The following is a 20285-nucleotide window of genomic DNA, read 5'->3' as shown; positions in this document are numbered from 1 at the left end:
AAAGACAAAGAGGGGTGCTGACCACACATGCGGAAGGCACGAAGTAGTTGAGAAATCCTAAATGTGGAGCAAAGATCCGGGAGGGTGGGTAAATCTTAAGAGTTTATGACTGACTTGACTTTGTTTTTCTACAACTAGAAAGTTGCACCAGAAAGTTTTTTTGAAAACAAAAATATTTCTTGAGCACTGGCGTGAGTTGGGCCTTTTGAACTTTTCTCAAAAGTTGTAGTCTTACTATAGTATTTCCCCAACCTGGTATCTTTTCTTTTTTTTTAATTAGTATTAAGAATGGCTGTATTAACCCTAAAATAAATTTCTAAAAATTCTGCTAGATTCTATCTGTCTATATATATGTTCTACATTCCTACATTCATATTCTATATTCCAGTTTCCAGTTGACCATATTTGGCCTGTGAAGAAGTGTGATCAAACACTATTTATAATATTGTGCCACTGCCTCTTTGGAGTGTGAAACTTTTGGAGTTATTAAAGTCCTGTTTCCTTAGTTGGTAACACTCAAAAGAAAAAGAAATGTGTACTTTTGTTTCTATAACTACTAAGCATTTTCACAAAGTGTTTCCATCCTGATTGAAAAAGAAAGTAAGTTGTTAAAAGCAAAAAATACCCAGTCTCGTACTGCCCGGTTAGTAGATCATCAGGCGGCAGGGGGTCCTCCAGCCCCCAGCCTCTGGCTTCGTCCGTACCTCTGAAGTGCATCACGCCGCCCAAATCAAATTGCTCACTTAATATTTAATGTTTCTGTGATGGAATCACTCTCCCCCTGAGGTTGACTTCACATTTGCCAGACACACTGACAACACTGCACTCATTTTTTTCCCCACATGACCTCAGCTTCTGCTTAAAAAATGTTCAAATAAAGGATGCTTTTGTTCGTATCTCGCCTGCCTGTGATATATTGACAAAGTGTCTGCCGGCTCAATGGAGTAGTTTTACAGTATGAGTGCTGCTTTCAGTGGAGAGGCAGGACTTGGGCTTTAGAAGGAAGTGAATTGGATAGGTCAGGAGACTGTACCATTTGTAAACACCCCTTTCCTTTTTTATTCACGTGTCAGGACAGCAGGAGCAGGCTGTTCAGTGCCGGTCCCTGAGCAGAGCCGGAGGGAAAAGCAGCTTGGAAGTCAGCTGCAATTTTTAAACCTTGCTTTTTATTCTCCGGTAATGATCTTCAAGTGCTTGGACTTGTCTTGGAAGCTGTTTTGAAACTAACATGGTTTAGTCCACTAACTGCATGTTGGGTAAATTCAAAACCCACATGCTCGTCCTCTTGCAGTGGAATAAGTCACATCTGATGGACATTTTCTGTGCTTATAGCATAGTAATGAACGTCTGACAGGCGCGACCTTTCATAAGACAACCCACACTATTGGCTTTCTGCCCAGAATATTGCTGCAACACTATCTGTGATTGGTTATCTCTCTATCATGCATTGCTTCACAAGGGGAAACGGCCCCTTTTTTTAATAAATCTACGATGGCTGGCTGCAATATGCCTCACTGTAAGTATTTGTGTGTGTGTGTGTGTGTGTGTGTGTGTGTGTGTGTGTAACAGAGAGAGAGAGACAGACAGACAGAGGTAGAGAAGCTGACTTGAATATTACTTAGTCTGGTAGCACATGGCAAGGTTGTGATACTGTAGGACATCAGTGAAGTGCTACTTAGTAAATCTTAACCTATCTCTTTTTTCTACAGGTTGGTACTAAGAAGTGCCTTTCCTGACGTCTCTGCTGCTTGGACCCGCTTCTAGAGCAGTCTCTGCTTTTGCCTTGCTTGCTGCCAGCTAGACTGTGACGACAGCACATCCACCCTCCACTTCTAGCCCAGACACCCCCATTTCTACTTATAATCAAGACAAAAGCTCTAAGTATCTGGCATTGCCCTAGGCTGCTTTAGTTTTAAAAGAAAAGTTTGCTGAAAAAGTCAGATCTCTTCTGCCAGGAAATCAAGGAGGAAAAAAAAAATCATTTTCTCGATTTGCTCTAAACTGCTGCATCTGTCTATGCCAAACTAATCAATACCGATTGCACCACCAAACTCCATTGCAAATTCAGCTGTGAGGAGATTCCCTTTCAGACAACTTTGCTGAAAGCAGCTTGGAAATTCGGTGTCAAAGGGTCTGCCACGTTTTCATGCTTGCATTTTGGGCTCCAAATTGGCACTGGGAAGGGGTTACTGAGAGCACAAGGCTGATCCGAGGCCCTACTTTTAAACGTTCATCTACTTAACGATTCTAGTATTTCTCTAAAAACCAAAACCTCTTGAATTAACAGTTTCATGCTGTGAATTTCTAGTGGGAGATCTTTTCCTTGATATTGACAACACAATTTTCCACGTACTTTTAAAGCAGGGAGTGGGGAAAAAAGTATTTTGGAGGGGACATTTTCATCAGCATTTTACAGTCTTATCAGTTCAGCTTTTTGAGTTATTTTTGTTTTTGTTTTTTGGGGTTTTTTTTTTTTTTGGTTACGTTTTTTTTTAATTTTTTGTGGGGGGTTGGGTCTGTTGGTTTCACTGCAAAATTTAACTACCTGTAAAATCTAAACATGGCTGTTAGTGTCACACCGATTCGGGACACAAAATGGCTAACACTGGAAGTATGTAGAGAGTTCCAAAGGGGAACTTGCTCACGGCCAGACACGGAATGTAAATTTGCACATCCTTCGAAAAGCTGCCAAGTTGAAAATGGACGAGTAATCGCCTGCTTTGATTCATTGAAAGTGAGTAAATATTATATTATTTTAAGGATACGCAATGATTGAATAAAGGGGATATGGACACATAGTCCATTGAGTTTGGAATTATGGATTGCTTTGTTAAAAGTTGAGTTCCATGGTGTGTTCTTGTGGATGGTTTTGGGGCGGGGGACTTTACTGAGAAGCAGTAGCCCCAACTCTGGCCAAACTTTGTTTGTTATCAATAATTTTATCAGTCCTTTGATGCAATGGTGTTTTTCTAAAACAGAAAGTGTCAGCATACTTTGAACTTAGTCATAGCAATGTCTATGGGAATAGTAAATGTAGACACATATGTGTGTTAGCATATGCATAGATGATATAAGACCATGGCAATAGCTGAATGAAGATCATTTGTTTTTCCTTGTTTATAAAGGGGCTGTTACCTTTGTAAAAGAACAGATTACCTGGCAGCTCAACTAGGATAGACTTTTTATATTAGCATTTTGATATTATAGGTTTCCTTTTTGTTGTATAAGCATATTATTTTAAAGCCAAAAGCAATGCATTTTGTGGAAAATATAGAAGTAAGGTTCTGCTGCTGCTGCTTTAGTACTTTATCTGAGGCAAACTTTGTTCAATGTTGAGTTTCCTAAATGAGTAGAACTTTTAAGTAGTATTGTCTGGATTTTTTTTTCTTTTAGTTTCTAAAATTCTAATGTGAAACAACTTAGTTCATTTTGTTAGATCCTGATTATTTTACAATTTGTAACAGTCTCAGCTAAAGTGTTAAAAGTTAGCTTTTGTGAGCACCATAATACTGAATGATCCACTGTAGTGTGTCTTGACATTAAGAAATGTCATTGGCTCGTATTTCAGGTATCAGGTTTGAAAATGGGCCTTTTAAAAGATAGCATGCATATGTAAGCTTATTCTGACATGGAAGGTCAAGACTAGAAATGTGAAGATTCCTGGGTAATTTGTCCTTCCTTGGTTTAATTGAATTGGCTTTGAATACTAATGTGTCAGTATAATTCACTCTTTGAACCCATGAGAGAGGCGCCACTATTATTTCTACATCTGTAGAGAAGTAAAAGTTTCATACATCCATCTTGTCTTTTGCAAAAAAAAAAAAAGTAGTGCTATTGTAATAAAAATGCCTTCTTTAATAACATGAAGCGAATTAACTGATAAAGTCATCCCAAACGTTAACTCATAACTCCCCCTGATGTGTGATGAGTTAGTGTATGAGTTGACTTTCAGTTAGTTGCTTCTTGGCTCACTTGGGCTTTGCTAAAGTTTTTGCCAAAGACTCAAGAATACTATCTTCAGAGTGAAATATCAAAGGAGATATTCCCAACAACAAAGATTTCTTACAGTATTAGATTATTCTTAATGTCATAGTTAGAAAGATCAATAAGCCAGAAGTTATAAATTGCCATCGGGCCTTTTTCTTTCCTTTGAAAGGCATCACTGAAGGGCACAGTGGTTGTACCTTTGTGACTATGTATTCCTAAATTTTTGCTGACTGAATTTAGGTGTAATTAGAGACGGGGACCCGTAAAATGAGGGGCAAAGGGCTAATTACACTTGTCGGTAACCAGCTGTGTCCATAAGTAACCCTGTTTTGACCCAATTACTAGTAAATCCAATTTTTAATCCTACAGACAGTTGATGGTGCACTCGTAGCTACAAAATGAAGGACGTTAAACTTGGCTGTGACATTGAGTGGTTTCACAGAAGACCTGCCTTCACAGCAGTTGGAAACATTGTGAAACATTAAAATTCAGTTGCTATTTTTCCATCTCAAAATATTTTTTTAGTGGCTGCTCACTTGTGGACACAGAACAGGCTCCCTTTGAGTAAAAACAGGAGCTTTGCTGAATGACATGCTGTGTGGTTAACAAGATTCAACTGCCACATCAAGGACTTTTTTTTTTTAATAAGAAGTAATTTTAAGATTTAAATTTACTTATGAAATGAATGCATTATAGCAGCTAATCAATGCAAACTTTGTCCTCATTCTTTGTTTCTAAGAGAAACCAAAATTTAATTTATAGTGTCTAAAACTCGGTAAAATATTTTGATTTGACTAAGAGGTAAAAACATAAACACAACTTTATTTGTGTGGAGGTTCATAGCAGGAACAATAGCTCCTGAAATGTTAGTGAAATGACTATAGTAAGAATTCATTTAACACATTTTGGGTATGTAATTAAGTATTCATGTTTCCAAAGCCACCTTTCATAGATATATATTTATCACTAATGCATTATGTGATTCTTCATACAGTATTTAGAGTCTTGCCTTTTAGTTAGCTGTCTTGCTGTATTCCATTTGGTGACTGAAATAGATCAGAAATGTTATTTTAAAACAGTTAAGGTAACTCCATGACTTGTGCTTGAAGTTCTGAAATTTGGGAGCCTTAGGAGCGTTACTCCGTGCCAATAACCGCTAGATCATTTGTATTGTCTCAGAGTAAACGGAAGGAATTTAGAAAACTTGTAATATCCTGACTTCTTTAATAAAATGTCTTGTATGTATTTCTGCAATCCATAGTCCAGCCTTTTGTGAGTTCTTGAGCCATGAGATGGAGGTAGCCTGTGTAATCTACTATTTTTAGCAAGTTAGGAAAGCAAACCAAATACCTCTCTGAGAGGACCCTGTGAAATGGCTGTACCCTTCAGCTGTGCTGTTTCAGACTTTGGCCAGGCTCCCAGGTGACTTACATTCATAGCAGACTTCTGCTTAGAAGAGGAGAATTCGTTTCATTAAAAACAGAAGTTGAACAGGTTAAGAATGTATTTATGCAAAAGAAATCAATTGGTGTATTACTAAAGGTAATAGGAAGAAAATTAGCTGATAGTATTTTAGTGGCATATTGATGAATTGAAAGTTTACATAATTGACATAGATTAAATTCACTACATGAAAACATAGACTTCTTTGTCATAATGGATGAATTGCAAAGTAAAATGAGAATACATGATAATTAGGAATATACATATATATATTAAGTATGTTGGAAATAGAATGGTAACAGTAAGGGAGCAGAAGCTGTAATAATGTGTGTTAGTTTATAAATTAAACAATATTTTAAACACATGATTGTTCTAACTTAATTTTGGTTTTATACTTGCAATAACAATTTACAAGAGTCTAAGAATATATTCAGACTGAGAATTAGACTGCTTGCACACCGTAGATTTTAGCTATTTCAGAAACCCTGAACATTTGAAAAGATAGATTATTTTATGCTGGAAAGGGTTTTTTATGACTTGTGAAAGGGATATGAAAGAGACAAAAGTGAAAGAAAAAGGTCAACCCTGCAAGCTACCATTAGAATATTGTATTTAAGAAATGGTTAAAATAACAGTAAATTGACAGGTTACCCATTTTCTTCAGTAATAATGGCTTAACTAAAATTTAGGTAGTCGATATACAGAAGGTCTACAGCATGTATTTTATTGTGCTATCAAGTAATTTATGCTATCGCAAAAGTATGCTTTTACCATATGATCAACTCAAAAAGACTATTGCTTCTTGAATTTTTCTTTTTCAAATGTCCATCCATTTTTCAGGTATTGGAGAAGGGGCTATATGACCTTTATATTACTGTCTATTTTACAAAAATTTGGCAATTTTTTTTTGCCTTTGAAAACTTTAGTCACTTGTTTTCTTATCAAATTACACAGTTTTGTTTAAGATAAATAAGCATTCATTTCACTCTTGTACATGGTTGTGTATATAGGTAGCACAGCCAATCAAATTTGTCGTAGACACATCAGAGGTCAGATTCCACTGCAAAGCAGCAGGGAATCAAGGACCCTGAGTGGACATCTTTAGAGAGCCTCTAAAGACCTAGCAGAATAATTGAATTCAGCTATTAGGAGATAAAAGAATATGTAAGCATCCAGGTATATGAGTAACCAGAAAACTTAGAGCCAGTGAGGCAAATCAGGTGTCTAGTTGGTCACACAGGGACAGGGTGGCGTAACTGGACATTGTAAAGTGGTCCTCGAGGTTTTTATAGTTAAATTTCAGGAGGTCCTCCATTGTTAGCACAGTGTATTTTCAACATGCCAATTGCCTCTGCTGCTGCTGCTCTTTCTGAGTTCCCGGCATAGTCTTTTCATCATATCTTTTAAACTGCCTTCCCTGAAAATCCTGCCAAAATGGTTTTGCAGATTTCAGACTAAACACTCAATTTTCAATCAAAACTTTGATTTAGTAGGCTCCTAATGGAAGTAACTTCTACCAAGAGTTTTGTGGTTCCTGTTTCTTGTTTTGCTAATATCTCCCATGTGATATGAAAACTTGAGTGGATGATTATGTATACATGTAACTCTGTAGGTACATAGTCAGTGTGTCTTTCAGTGACAGGTTGACACAGGACTATCGTTTCCCCTTATGTACAAGTTCAAATTGTATTCCCCAAGCAGAATTTTCACATCTTTGTAAAGAATACCCTGTGAAAGTGCGATGATGTCATGAACTCTGATAAGCATTTTTGTAAAATAAATTCTCATTAGCTATAGTTGCTTTGGTAGTACTTACAATTTTATTCACTTACGTATTTATATTCTTATAGTTAGGATTTTTTTAGAAAAAGACTTTTTAAATGAGTTAAGATTTTTAAACTTGGACAAATTTCAAGTCATGTTTTGAATCATGCTACTTTAAGGCACTAATTCTAGAATGAGTGATTTTTTTTTCCTTTCCTAAGATTTTTGGTACACGGCTTCTATTTTTCTTTTTCTCCTTAAACCTTCCTTCAGTTCCTATGTGTGACAAACAATTTAAACCTTTGATTGTAATTCAGATTTCTCAACTAATGCGGAATTTTGAGTCCACAAATAGCCTCAGAACAATTCCACGGATGAGGCTGTGATGGACTTGAAACGTCCATGCGGCCTGGGGCAGCCCTTCCGTCCAGGACGCAGTGACGTGCTCGCAGTTCACGCGAGAGGTGAGAAATGCAATGCTTCTCAGTTCCAGCACTGACACCCAGGGACCTCATTTGGGAAGCTTATCCTGTCATCTTCCTTGCCAAGGATAAGTGGAGGATTTCAGCTATCAAAATCACTAATCTGTTACCTTTCATGCTGAGCAATGCCTGTGCCTCCCCACAGTCTTAGACAAAGCTTCTTATTTTCTTACGAAGAGATACTATTGAGGAAATTTTGAGGATTTTTTTTTTAACTTTAGCAAAAACACATTCCATGCTTTTAGATAAGGGACCAATTTTCTATGTTAACAGGCCCAAAATTATAGCAGTCAGTGGAAGTGGATTAACCAAATAGATAGTCTTTGATTTAGCACTAATGATAGTTATTAATATGCAGAAACTTTGGTAACTAAAAGCAAAGGCTCGTTAGAATTGCTTAGCTCTTTGAAGTATAATCAGTTATTAGAATGGTGATTTCCTTGTGAATTGCACTATAAAGGGGTAATTCTGGTGAGGAGATCTTATTCTAATAGTCATTTATAATAAGCAGCTACAGAGTTTTTATCTAATATATATTTCTCATGCAAATAACATGAAATGCACACCACCTACAGCATTATTCATTCTGTATTGGCACATGTTGGAATATTACCACTTTGAAGTAAAGTCTGATTTGTTGTTCGAGATAAAACTTTCTATATTATAAGACCTTGTGTTTGGAAAACTATTGATAGTTATAACCCCTCCTATATTATAATTTGATTGAAAGGCTATCTCCTCTCTACCTTTGTGCTTTGGCAGTCTCTGGCTTTTATTCTCCTTGTGCTATCTCTGGGTTCTTCCCAGCTTCCTAATGGTCCAGCTTCAGAACTGTTGGTTCTGATCCTTCTTTATATTTCTCTCTGGAGTTACAGACAAGTTACTTAGACATTTTGTCTCTAAGGAACTGTGTCCAGCATTGAGTAATAGAGACACCTTTCCCTCCCTGACATGTGACATAAACAGATTAAGGGTTTATATTTTAGCCGGTTGTGCAGGCCTATGCAAGGACTCCCCAGACACTAGAACGGGGCTGTCTTCAGCCTAGTTGGAACATAGATTCCAATTTTAGGATTATTTCAGAATTGTAAGATGTCCAGCGCAGTCCCAGCCATCATATCTGCATTCCAGGAAGCAGGAAGAGGCGAAGGCAAAAGAAACCACAGCCTAGCCTCCTTAGACTTCTTTGTTTTTGCACAGAGGCCCTGTAAACTTTTCCCAGTGATTATTCTGATCTCTCATTGACTGATTTTGGTAGTAAGGATAGCTGGGAGCTATAGTCTTTTTTTTTTTTTTTTAATTACTGAAGTTTCAAAATTTAATTGCAGTATAGTTATCATTCAGTGTTAACATTGGTTTCAGGTGATTCAGTGATTCAGCAATTCTGTGTGCTCATCATCATGATAAATATACTCCTAATCTCCTTTACCCATGTTACCCCTCCCCTCCCCCTCTCCGGATCTGGTAACCATCAGTTTGTACTCTATAGTTAAGAGTCTGTTTCTTGTTTGCCCCTCCTCTCTTTTTCTCTCCCTTTGCTTGTTTGGGGAAACTAGAGTCTTTTAACTATTGTCCTGATTAAAATTGGGCCTCTGAGTGGATCAGGTAGAAGGGGAGAATAGATGTCCAGGAGGGCAGTCACTGGGATGGAAGTTACAGATTTTTTTTCCAGAAAAAATGTGGAATCAAGTAACTCTCCCTGAAAAATACCTAGGTACTGGGGGTGGGGTGCCGAGGGGACACCACCTCTGAAGAGAAACGTGTATATTCATATATTGGCGGACCTGTCATCAGTCTCCTGTCCTGAGTAGCCAGAGTTGTCTTTTTTCCTTTGAAGTTATGATACATTGAGTCAGTAAAACCTGTCATATCACAAATGGATTGATTTTTTTACTTATATAGAAGAAGAAAATTGCTTTATTTTTTATTTTTCCTTTGCCAGTCCATATTTATGTATATGGTTATGTATTTAAGACTGAACTATAAAGGAATGCAGGTCATAAGAACAGGTCTCAAGTGGTTTTATTTGACAAAACAATCTGTAGTTACTCTAATAATCTATTTCTGCTTCTTCCACAAATATGTTTTATTTTTATTTCCTCTGTGTGAAATAAAATTAGTTCATATTTATTGAAAATGACTATATGCTGGTCAGTATTTTCACTGCTTTGTATTTGTTCATAATATTTAGTCCTCACAGAACTATTTGAGAAAGTTACTCATATTCCTATTCTTTCAGAGATGGCCACCCTAAGGTAAAGAGAAGTTAGGTGATGTGAACAAGGTCACTTAGCTAGTAAAATGTGAACTGCAAGCACGGTAACCTGATTTCACAGCCTGCACTTTCAACCACTGTCCTATAAAACTTTGCCTCTTAATTTACAGATCCACATCCTTAAGGATTTAACAAGGAGTGCATAAGAATAAAAATTAATGTTGGAGGCAGATTTACAGTATATACCCTAAAATGGCAAATACTCAAAAGTAATTATATTTTAGGTCAGCAAATGGATCAGCGAGTGAATATAAGATAGTACAAGTTAGCAGGTGCACCCAGGTTTTAAATATTACATGTTTCAAATATGTGGTCATACAGGAAAATGATATTAACTTATTCATCTTAAATAAGTAGTCACTGTAGAAACTATGTAGCCATCCCCTGATGTACCAAAAAAACCCCTAACCATATTCCTAGTTTTCATTGTTTAGAAAGCATTTCCCCACAGAAGCAATGTGGTTAAGTCATCAGGCCAACTCTGGGAAGCCAGATAACCCAGAGGATGCTCAAGTTATAGTCCAGTACAAATAATAGCCTGGAAGAATGTGGTTATTAAGGAACCCCAGGAAGTCCCACAGAAGCATTATGAGGGCCATCTTATCAGACATCATAAGTGCTACTAGTGTAATAGACCTTAGCTACTTTTGTCAAACTGTTTCTATGAGAAAGATCTATTTCATGTTTCAGTTTGGTGCTCCAGAAATTCATTTGGGCTTCAGGCAGGAGAGGTGGTTTTCCCCAAACTACTGGGACACTTTCTGCAAGGTAGTGCAAGAGGCTACCCAGCTCCGTATTTGGGGTGTTCCTGTTCCCTAGAATTGGCTTTCAGTAGGGCAGTGGCTCAGGATCAATAGGGACAAAAGACAGTGCAGGATGAGAACTGTAGACCAAAGCTTATTCAGGGTGGGGAGACTTCTTTGTCAATGTCTTCCAAGTAATCCTCCCCCCCTAATGCCCCTCATCCACCCTAAAAACTCAGCCTGCTTTCTCTTTTCAAATGTACAGCTTGTCGGTCCTGAGTCTGGTCCAGTGTGGAACTTAATGTTAGTGACCAGCGCCTTCCCTTTCTCTTTCCTGAAAGTTTCTAAAGTGTAGCTGTTGTTTTTGATACCTTGCTTTATAATTACTAGTAGCATAGGTGGACTGTGAAAATATCAAAACTAAAAAAAAAATTGTTTTTTGTTTCCTGGCTGTTTTATCACAGAATGTAGTAGAAGGATCAGTAGTGAAGACCCAGATGTGAGAAGAAAGGCATATAGCAGGTCTAGGGGATGGGTATTCCAGTTTAAGGAGTATAATTTAAACACTTATGTGTCAAACTTTGGGAGGGCATATAGGAAAAACACAGTCCTTAAGAGGCTAATTACTGACAGGGAAACTGGCATGTTAGGGGTGGTGGTGATGGAATTTGGAAGGAGAACTTCTCCACAGCGATTGGAGGGTCCATGAAAAAGGAACTGAAGGGGAGGGAGACAGAAATGCCTCTCATGATTAATCTTTCCTTTTACCCTCCCTTCCCTCTCACGACTACCAACCCTCAGACCTCAAGTGGGAAGAGCTGAATAGAGGCAATCTCCACTAAAAGCGTTCCTGTAACCCCGGGCCACCAAACTGGGGCTGCTGTCCCTGGATTGTCATTCGTCAGTTGGGAACCATATTTTAGCCCCGAGATCATAGTTATAGGCCCAGAAAGATTCTTCTGAAGCTATTGGATTTATTCAAACATGTTTACTTTCTTTAAATTTTTAAAGAAAGCAAGAAAGAGAACAAGAGTGAGAGCAAGTGAGGTAAGGGACAGAGAGAGGGAGACACAGAATCCAAAAGCAGGCTCCAGAGTCTGAGCTGTCATCACACAGTCCAACCCAGTGCTGACCTGAGCTGAAGTCAGACACTTAACCAACTGACTGAGCCACCCGGGTGCCCCAACCATATTTACTTTTTCATTTCTATTTGTGTTGGATTGAGATTCACTATAGATCCAGTACTCTGTTTCCTTAAAATTCCATTTCACTCCAGGTGTCTTAAGTTAGAATTTCTTTTTTTTAGACTTTAACATTATCAAAGTAATGGTGATGTTTTATTTTTTTATTTTATGTATTTCTATTATTTTTTAAATTTTATTTAAATTTAAGTTAGTTAACATATAGTATATAAACGGTTTCAGGATTAGAATTGAGTGATTCATACTTATAATCAAATACACAGTGCTTATCACAAGTGCCTTCCTTAGTCCTCATCACCCATTTATCCCATCCCTGCCCACCTCCTTTCCAGCAACCCTTAGTTAAGTTAGAATTGATCTCTCAGTGTAAAATTCAGGCTTGTTATATTAGACTTCTGGATTTCAGAATCACTTAAACTGATGTCCAGGCTGTTCTCAAATAAGGCAAGAAGCATCTGCTGTTAATAGTTGACAGTAAATTACACAAAGTAAAACATGGAAAATTAAAGTTAGAAAAGCTAGAGAGCTTTTCTATCATTTTCAATTTTCTGCACAAGCCCGGACATAATCAGTGTTTAGGATCTGCTTGTGACGGATAAATTACATCTGTAATTCATTCTTTTCCATGTTACTGCATCCAGAGGATAATTTGCTTTCAGATATCTTTGCTCGTCTAATATTCTAAAATCGTTCATAGACTGAAAATAAGTCTAGTTACGTCTCCCAATCCCAGGAAGCTCTTAAAACTAGAGAGTGTTAGTTACCAAGTGGGCCAAATTAAAAAAAAAAGGGGGGGGGTTTGAGAAAAACAGCCAAATTTATCATGCCCGAAATAAGATTCCTCTTTGGTAGATGACATTGCTTTTCATAAAACAATTCTCCTTTAAGGGAGGTAACCAAGAAATGAACCATGAAGAAAGAAATAACTAAAGAATTCATTATTTATATAAAGGATCCTGTTGAGAAAGATCTTTATTCTGAATGACTATCTTTCTTCACATTATCTCATATCTCTTCATGGTTAAGTGGAAACTAATGAAATCTAAATCTAACCATGAGAAAAGATTATCATACTGATTTTATTTGTTGAGCTTTTCTTTGCTATTATGAACTTTTACTGCCAAACATTGCCTTCCATGAATCACAGCAGAGTAGTAAATTGAAAACAAATGTCCACATAAGAAAATCCATTATATTAAAAAAAACCCCCACAAGTTAGCTTACATTCAGATGAACTAATGAGTCATTACCTACACTGAAGAAGAGTCATCTACACTGCAGGTTTCTGCATGGTGGAATTTGTTTAGGTAGCTCTCACCAAGCCTTGAAACTACAGTTACCATATAGTAGCTTAACATGTAACATACAGATAATGGGTTAAGTATGTGTAGTGAGAAATGCAAAATTATTATTTTAAAAAATCCTTCTTAGCTACTCTTGGCTTCTGTATTTTTCACCCAGGATGAATAATGCTGGAGGAGAAATGTTTTTTCAGAAACATACTTTTATACTGAGAGTTGAGGAATTTAAAGAAATGGCAGACCAGAGTTTTTGCCCCCTCTGCATATCAACCAAAGGAAAACAATCCATTCTTCCTCCTCATTTCATCATTTGTAACCTGCTGTGAATCAGACATTATGATTGGCAGTCCTGTTGCATGGGTGAGTGAGGCACAGGCCCCCCTGCCTTCTTGGGTGTTGAGAGACCAATGGTTACTTTAGAAGCTTTTGAGCTTCTGAGAAGTACAATGAAGATTAAAATGATCATAGAATAAGGAAACATTCTCTTAACTCTTCTGTTCTTTAATTTTAAAGTTTCCCAGTAGACCATAGATTTGCCCATGTAAAACACAAGTAGACATTAAATAGCTTCATGTGTGAGTAGGGAGGTTTATTAAGAAAAACACTGGAAACTCTTACGTCGTCTGTGTAGGAAGAGCAGATGAGTTTCAGCTATGGTTACGTGTGTGCAAGGGGAACTGTGTGTTTGCATTCGTCGGAATGGGTTTACTGAGTTTTACACGGATCCATCGTCGTGTTCTATCATTTAGCAAGATCAACCAGAGTCAGATTGATTTTTAGGGAACACGTATAGAAATAGTTAATTTTACTTCCCTGATTTGATCATTATGTATTGATTTGATAACATGCTGAGACCTCAGAATGATTAAATAATCTGTCCAGGGTTGCACAGCCTGTCTTCAGAGCCTGAGCTTTCAGCCCTCACTCTAAGTTGAACTTGTTTGTGCTGGCAGTATTATGAAGCACCGCACAGTGATCTCGTGCGACAAAATACAGCGTTCCTTATTCGTGAGTCCACGTGTTAGAGGGATGGACATACTCGGGCAAGTATTTGTTGAGTAACTGTAATTACTTGCATTTAAGACAACTCTGTTTTTTAAATCATGATCACTCACACTTTTTGTAATTCAGAAAACCATCCCAGAATAATCACTAATAAGACTTTTTCATGTAAGATGGGAAATTTGTACTAAAATTTGAACTATAAGTCTGATCATGTAGAGACCTAAATCTTAGATCAGGTAGAATTTTATAAGTTCTGCCAGACTGATATCAGAATAATAGGCCACTTTGGGGAAAAACAAATGAGAATTTCAAGATTCTGAGACAAAGCTTGGAAGGTTTTCATTTCATAACTATCCTTTTTTTCCTTTGCATAAAATAGAATATGCTTTCTTATTTAAAATAATAGTATACGTCATAGTTTTCTAATGTATGAGACATTGTGGGAGGCTGAGATTTCATTCTTAAGAGTATTACTGGGCATTTATGATAACACTGGAAACACGCAAAAATATGCTTAAAAGCCCTTGTAAGTCTTCATAAGTTATGCTGTATAAAATTAAAATCTAGAAGAAACCATTCACCTGTTTCTTCTGCAATGGGTTGTGTTGTAATGTCTTTATATTTTATGTGTCACTTAAAGTATTTATAACTTTTAATATCATTTTAAAAATGAGCTAGGAATGAAATTTTAGTAGTCCATTTTAGTTTTTTGTATATTTGCATAGTACCTACCATATTAATATTGCTGAAATATCTAGATCCAATGAGAGGAAATGTTTTCACCTGAAACCTTTATTTAAAAATTTTTTTAAATGTGTATTTATTTTGAGGAATAGAGACAGAGCACGAGCAGGGGAGGGCTAGAGAGAGGGAGACAGAGAATCTGAAGCAGGCTTCAGGCTCTGAGTTGTCAGCACCGAGCCTGATGTGGAGCTCGAACTCACGGACCCTGAGTTCATGACTAGAGCTGAAGTCAGATGCTTACACTACCCAGGCGCCCCTGAATACCTTAATTGTAGAATATTTCACAGTATTCTTTTTAAGACTTTCGCATTTTATGTAATTGAAAGAAAAATGACTTTGTGAATATAAGGACCACTGATTGCATTTTGCTTGTGATACAGCAGAAAGCATGTTTGCTTTCAGGAAAACATGGATTTAAGAACATAAAATACCTGGGCTTATTGGGTATTTAGTATATATTAGTTTAAATTGTAACCCTGGACTATTAAGAGATGTATCTCAAATATTAGTTATCATTATTATCAAATCCTCTGTGCAAAATATATATTCTCACAGAGCAGTTCATTTGGATGAATGATAGCATGGAGAAAAGAGAAAAGACACCTTTATTTTTTTTTAATTTATTTATTTTGAGAGAGAAGGTGCAAGTGGGGGAGGGGCAGAGGGAAAGGAGAGAGCTAGAATCCTAAGCAGGCTATGGGCTGTCAGGAACCCTGAGATCTTGACTTGAGCAGAAGTTAGAAGCTTAACTGACTGAGCCATCTAGGTGCCTCACAAAAAGACAACCTTTAACATCAATAGCTAGTGTTACAAGGATTCTTTCTTACAGAAACTTCAAGCCTTTGGGCCATTTTCTTGAATGTATCAGTTTAGTCAGAGAGCCAGTTAAAAAGATTTTTGACAAAATTGTCTTTGATATATAAATTCAAACTTGGCATAAAAGTCAAACTTAATTTGTGTCTAGGACAAAATTGATCATAGGAAAAAGCAGTATTTTTTGTCCTTTGATTTTATTTCTCTAGGCATTTTCTTTGAATTGGCTTTAGTGCTGGCTTGATCGATGGTTTGATTGGTGTTTTCTGAATGTCTGGATTGGCTTCTGTGTTCTTTTCGTTGGGATGAAGTTTGTAATGAATATTCCTTTATAGCAAATAAATACTTGTGCCAGGAGTAATGAGAATATGGCCATTGGTGGTTTTCACTTAGTCCCAACATGACGTTGGAACTTGCATCAAAGTAAGATCTTTGGAATAATTGCAAAAGCTGAATGCAAAAACATTTATGGCGAAGAGTAAGAGCTGGTTAAGAGCTTAGAGTGTGAATTCAGCTGGATCTGGGTTTGGTTTCATCAGTTACTTTCTACTGACTTTGTGTCAGTCATTTTGTGCCTCCTCTATGAAATGAGGCTAAGAATACCTGCTTTGAAGGTTCGTGTGGATTCAGTGAGATCGGTTATATAACACAGTGTCTCGCTCTGTGTAAATACTCTATAAATGGTAGCTGCTAATGTTGTTCTGGTCTCAGTGCTGAATCTCAGTCTAAGTTATATTTCCCCCTTAAGAGAGGAACCTTGCCTCTTGTCAGAATAAGGTGTCACCCATTTTGCCTATTATACCAAAGGTATCTATCCATTATTTGACAAAAACAAAATTAAAAACGTTTATCTTGATGTATAAATGTGCATTATCATATACTAGGTTTTTTACTTACTCGTTATCAAGAGAAAATACCCCTTAGCCTCTCAACATGTGTAACACTCAACGTTAAACTCAATGGGGTCTTATTAGTGAACTACCATGTTTATATCATTGGCTATGCATGGAAACCCATTTCTAAATGCAGTTATCTATGAGTGAAAAAGTGGTTGTAACCATCTGTTCCACATTTAATTTCATTTAAAACTAATGTCTCTTTAGCTCTATGCTGGTCTCAAATAAATAATTCACATTTGATATTTCAGACACTATATTATTTTTGTAAATTTCTTTCTAAAAGTCTTACCTTAGACTTTTTTTAAAAAAACAAAATTGATGTTTATTCAGTAAAGTACTTGCAAAGAGTAGTAGGTTAAATATTAAAGTCCCATTTTTTCATGATTTGCACTATCCCTGCTTTGTTCTTTCTGTGCCTCTATAAAGTTGCTTATTTGGTAAAATATGTACCATTTACTTCTTCAAAGGTGTAAAGAAGTAGCCAAGTCTGTGATATTCTATTTATCACATCTTCATCCCCCTCCCTTTTTTTTAAAGAATGAAGAATTTTTAATGTTTATTTATTTTGGAGAGAGAGACAGAGCAAAGTGGAGGAGGGGCAGAGAGCGAGGGAGACACAGAATCTGAAGCAGGCTCCCAGCTCTGAGCTGTCAGCACAGAGCCTGATTCAGCGCTTGAACTCATAAGCTATGAGATCATGACCTGAGCCAAAGTCGGATGCTTAACTGATTGAGTCACCCAGGCACCCCTATTTTCCCCTCTTTCACTGAGACTCAGAATTGAGAGGGATCCAAATCAAGCCCTGTAAAATGGTTTCTTTGGCTATAAGGTTTTAAAGGTGCTGGCCTAATTCACAAGCCTGAGACTTTTGTCTTTGGTTTGAAATACTAGTGTATATACTTGTTGCCATAAGAAGAGAAAAACCTAGCCTCCTGATTTTACTAGTTTTTCAGGAATAATATAGCCTAGTAGTTTACTACAAGCTAGCTTCAGGTTATCCTTTGTAGTTGTGTGTGTGTTTTTGTTATATTCTAATTCAGAATATGAATTGTGCACTTCCTGTTTGATTTAGTGAGCTCTGCCACTGCCTTCTTGTTAAGGATATCAATTATTACCCATTCTGTTCTGTGCATAGATTTAGTACATGGTGATGAGTTAGTTGTATTACTTGATGTTGAGAAAGGATCAAATAGTTGTTCAAAGGAGATGCTTGCACTCTGTTTGGTTAGCTTTTTAGGTTTTTAACATGTGAAACAGTGGGGAGAAAGTACAGAAGAACAGGAAAGTAAAATTTGTTTTCAGTGTTTTAGAAGAAGCCAAAACTTATGCAGTAAGGCCTTCCTGGAATTAAATGGTCATCTGATATTTAGTGAGCACATGTATAAAACCTGGGATTTTCTTTTAAAAATCAAGGGAGGTGGCGCCCTCAGATACTCCTGTTTTATTGATAAAAATTCACTTCCCTTTAAGAATGATTTCATGATGAAACTAGATATTATTGAATATGAAACTAGATATTATTGAATATAAATAGAAATAATAAGGATGTATGCATGTCTAGGGTACTCACATTTTGGGGGGATTGCAAATTAGAAAGTTAAGTGAAATAAGCTAGGAATCAAATGAGTTCTTTTTTGGGGGAGGAAATCAAATGAGTTCTTTTTATTTACTGTTTTGTTTCATGTTTCACAGTTAAAAAACATGTTTTCGGTGTAAATTACGACATGTAAGATAAGGCTGATATTTACTTAGTTTCTTTAACATAAATTGTTTGACTTTTCCAAACTTTAGACAGTCCACACTTAATGTAAAAATAATTAACCCTCAGAATGAGATCATGGTACCGTCGTTCTCTGATGAATGTTACCTTTTGTTTTAGCAGCTCAGTTGGCTCTAATCCATGGAAAAGTTTTTACTTCCCATCAGCTTCCAAGGTAGGAGCCAAACCAAAGTTAAAGAAACATTTTCCAGCAGACAAGTCTCTGCAGATAATACCAACAAAGAGCATGCACTTGTACATTCCCTCTCTGTCTCTGTCTCTCTCTTTTTCTCTCTTTCTTTTATGGAAATATGAGGTCAGGAAACAATCCTGAGATACTTATAATGAAAGTGATGTTTGCGTCAATAAAGGTGCTCCTTACTTAATCCTTCCTCGTCACGTTATGACCTCAAAGTTTCAGTTTGCTTACTTTTTCAGAATATGTTTACTGCAGGATGACTGAAGGAGGACCACTCTCTCCTATGTTAATATTTTTTAGGGCTTTTTATCTACAACCTTTTCTTACCTTGGGCTTATTTCGTTAGCATATGATTTTTGAAGAATGAGGGAACAGAAACAATTATGACTTTTTGTTTTTTGAAATGCCTATTAAAATCCTGGCCTCAAAAGACCTGCCAGTTCAGAACTTTTTAACAGTAGAAATGTGAAAAGCTCAGCATTGAATGTGGAGAGTGTATACGAGATGGTACCAGTTGGGCCACTTACCCTTCAAACACCTACTAGACCCAAACCTTTCTCTTGCCTGGTGACTAACCATACAAACAGTAGGATCCACTTAACTGCATGTGAGTCAACAGCTTACGTGGCATGCCCACTGTGTGCCAAACAGCATCTCAGGTACTTTTCCAGGCTTCCAGGATGAAGCAAAAAAGACTTGGAGAATTATGTTCCCCCTCCCCCACCTCCTACCCCCACCACTTGCGCTACCACCCAGACTTACTCCAGTTAAATCTCTAAACCAAGAAACAGAGCCAGATAGATTTTTAAACAGCTCTATGTTCCTGGTTAACAATCCCTCTTTTAACATTGCTGAGAGGTTTAGGGAACATTGTAGTTTTCCCCTGACTTCTCAATCTACATAGAAGATGTGTTTTTCTCCTAAGGATAGAACCATCTGGAAACCTTCACATGCTCCAGACTCTGTCACACACAGCTGGGTTTTACTTTCTAATTAGCATGGTAGATAAATTTTAAAACATGATTTGTAAAAACAAAATAATCTCACCTACTTAGTAATTTCTTATTCGTAGTTAGAAAGTGGAGCCCTTCATTTCATGAATGTCCCCATTAGGTTTCGGATTCAAGAACAATTCTTCTCTCTAAATGACATTCCCGGTGATCTCTATTTCCTAGAAAAAAATGCCAGTTGATATATGTTGATTACAATTAGCAGGTTTCCATATATTGTGTATTTTTCATGTTGCTATGTCTTTTATAATAGCCAGTTGGTAAAATAATAAGTTGTTACTTTTAAGTCTTGTAATGTTTGTCCACAAATTTGGAGTTCCAGTGAGGACGTGGTTGACTTCATAACTTTTTTATACAGAATTTCATATTTTGTATTTTATTTCTTATTATCGCCAGATAACTCCAGCCGAGTAATTGCCCAATAACCCTTAGATGTTCTCTTTGAATTTCTGATTGATTCTTATCCATAGCACTGAAGTTAAAAGCAATGATAGTCTGTTATACCTTAGGAACCTTCTTTTGTTCATTTGACCTTTTACCCTTTGAGTGTAGTAGATTTAAATGCTGAAACTTTTCTTGCATAAGTGGTAGTCCTTAGAGCAAGTGGATATTCTGTGTGGATTTAAGTTATACAAATTAACAACACGTGAAAGGAAAGT

General features: G+C 36.8%; 1 protein-coding gene across 4 annotated transcripts in view; it reads left to right on the top strand.

Moving 5' to 3' along the window:
* Window positions 1-20285, top strand: part of MBNL1 (muscleblind like splicing regulator 1) — a 177487-nt gene that overhangs the window by 29607 nt on the left and 127595 nt on the right. For 2 of the 4 annotated variants that reach the window (XM_029940028.1, XM_029940027.1), the window contains exon 1: window positions 2482-2734. The exons of 1 other annotated variant lie outside the window; for it this stretch is intronic. In XM_029940028.1, the coding sequence (XP_029795888.1) occupies window positions 2561-2734 (174 nt within the window). In that variant the 5' untranslated portion in view covers window positions 2482-2560. Of the gene's footprint in view, window positions 1-2481; window positions 2735-20285 lie in introns of those variants that run through there. One more of the 4 variants, XM_029940031.1, reaches the window with a different exon arrangement.

The sequence above is a fragment of the Suricata suricatta genome, chromosome 5, assembly GCF_006229205.1.
Source record: "Suricata suricatta isolate VVHF042 chromosome 5, meerkat_22Aug2017_6uvM2_HiC, whole genome shotgun sequence".
NCBI lineage: Eukaryota > Metazoa > Chordata > Mammalia > Carnivora > Herpestidae > Suricata > Suricata suricatta.
This window is presented reverse-complemented; position numbering and strand designations above follow the sequence as displayed.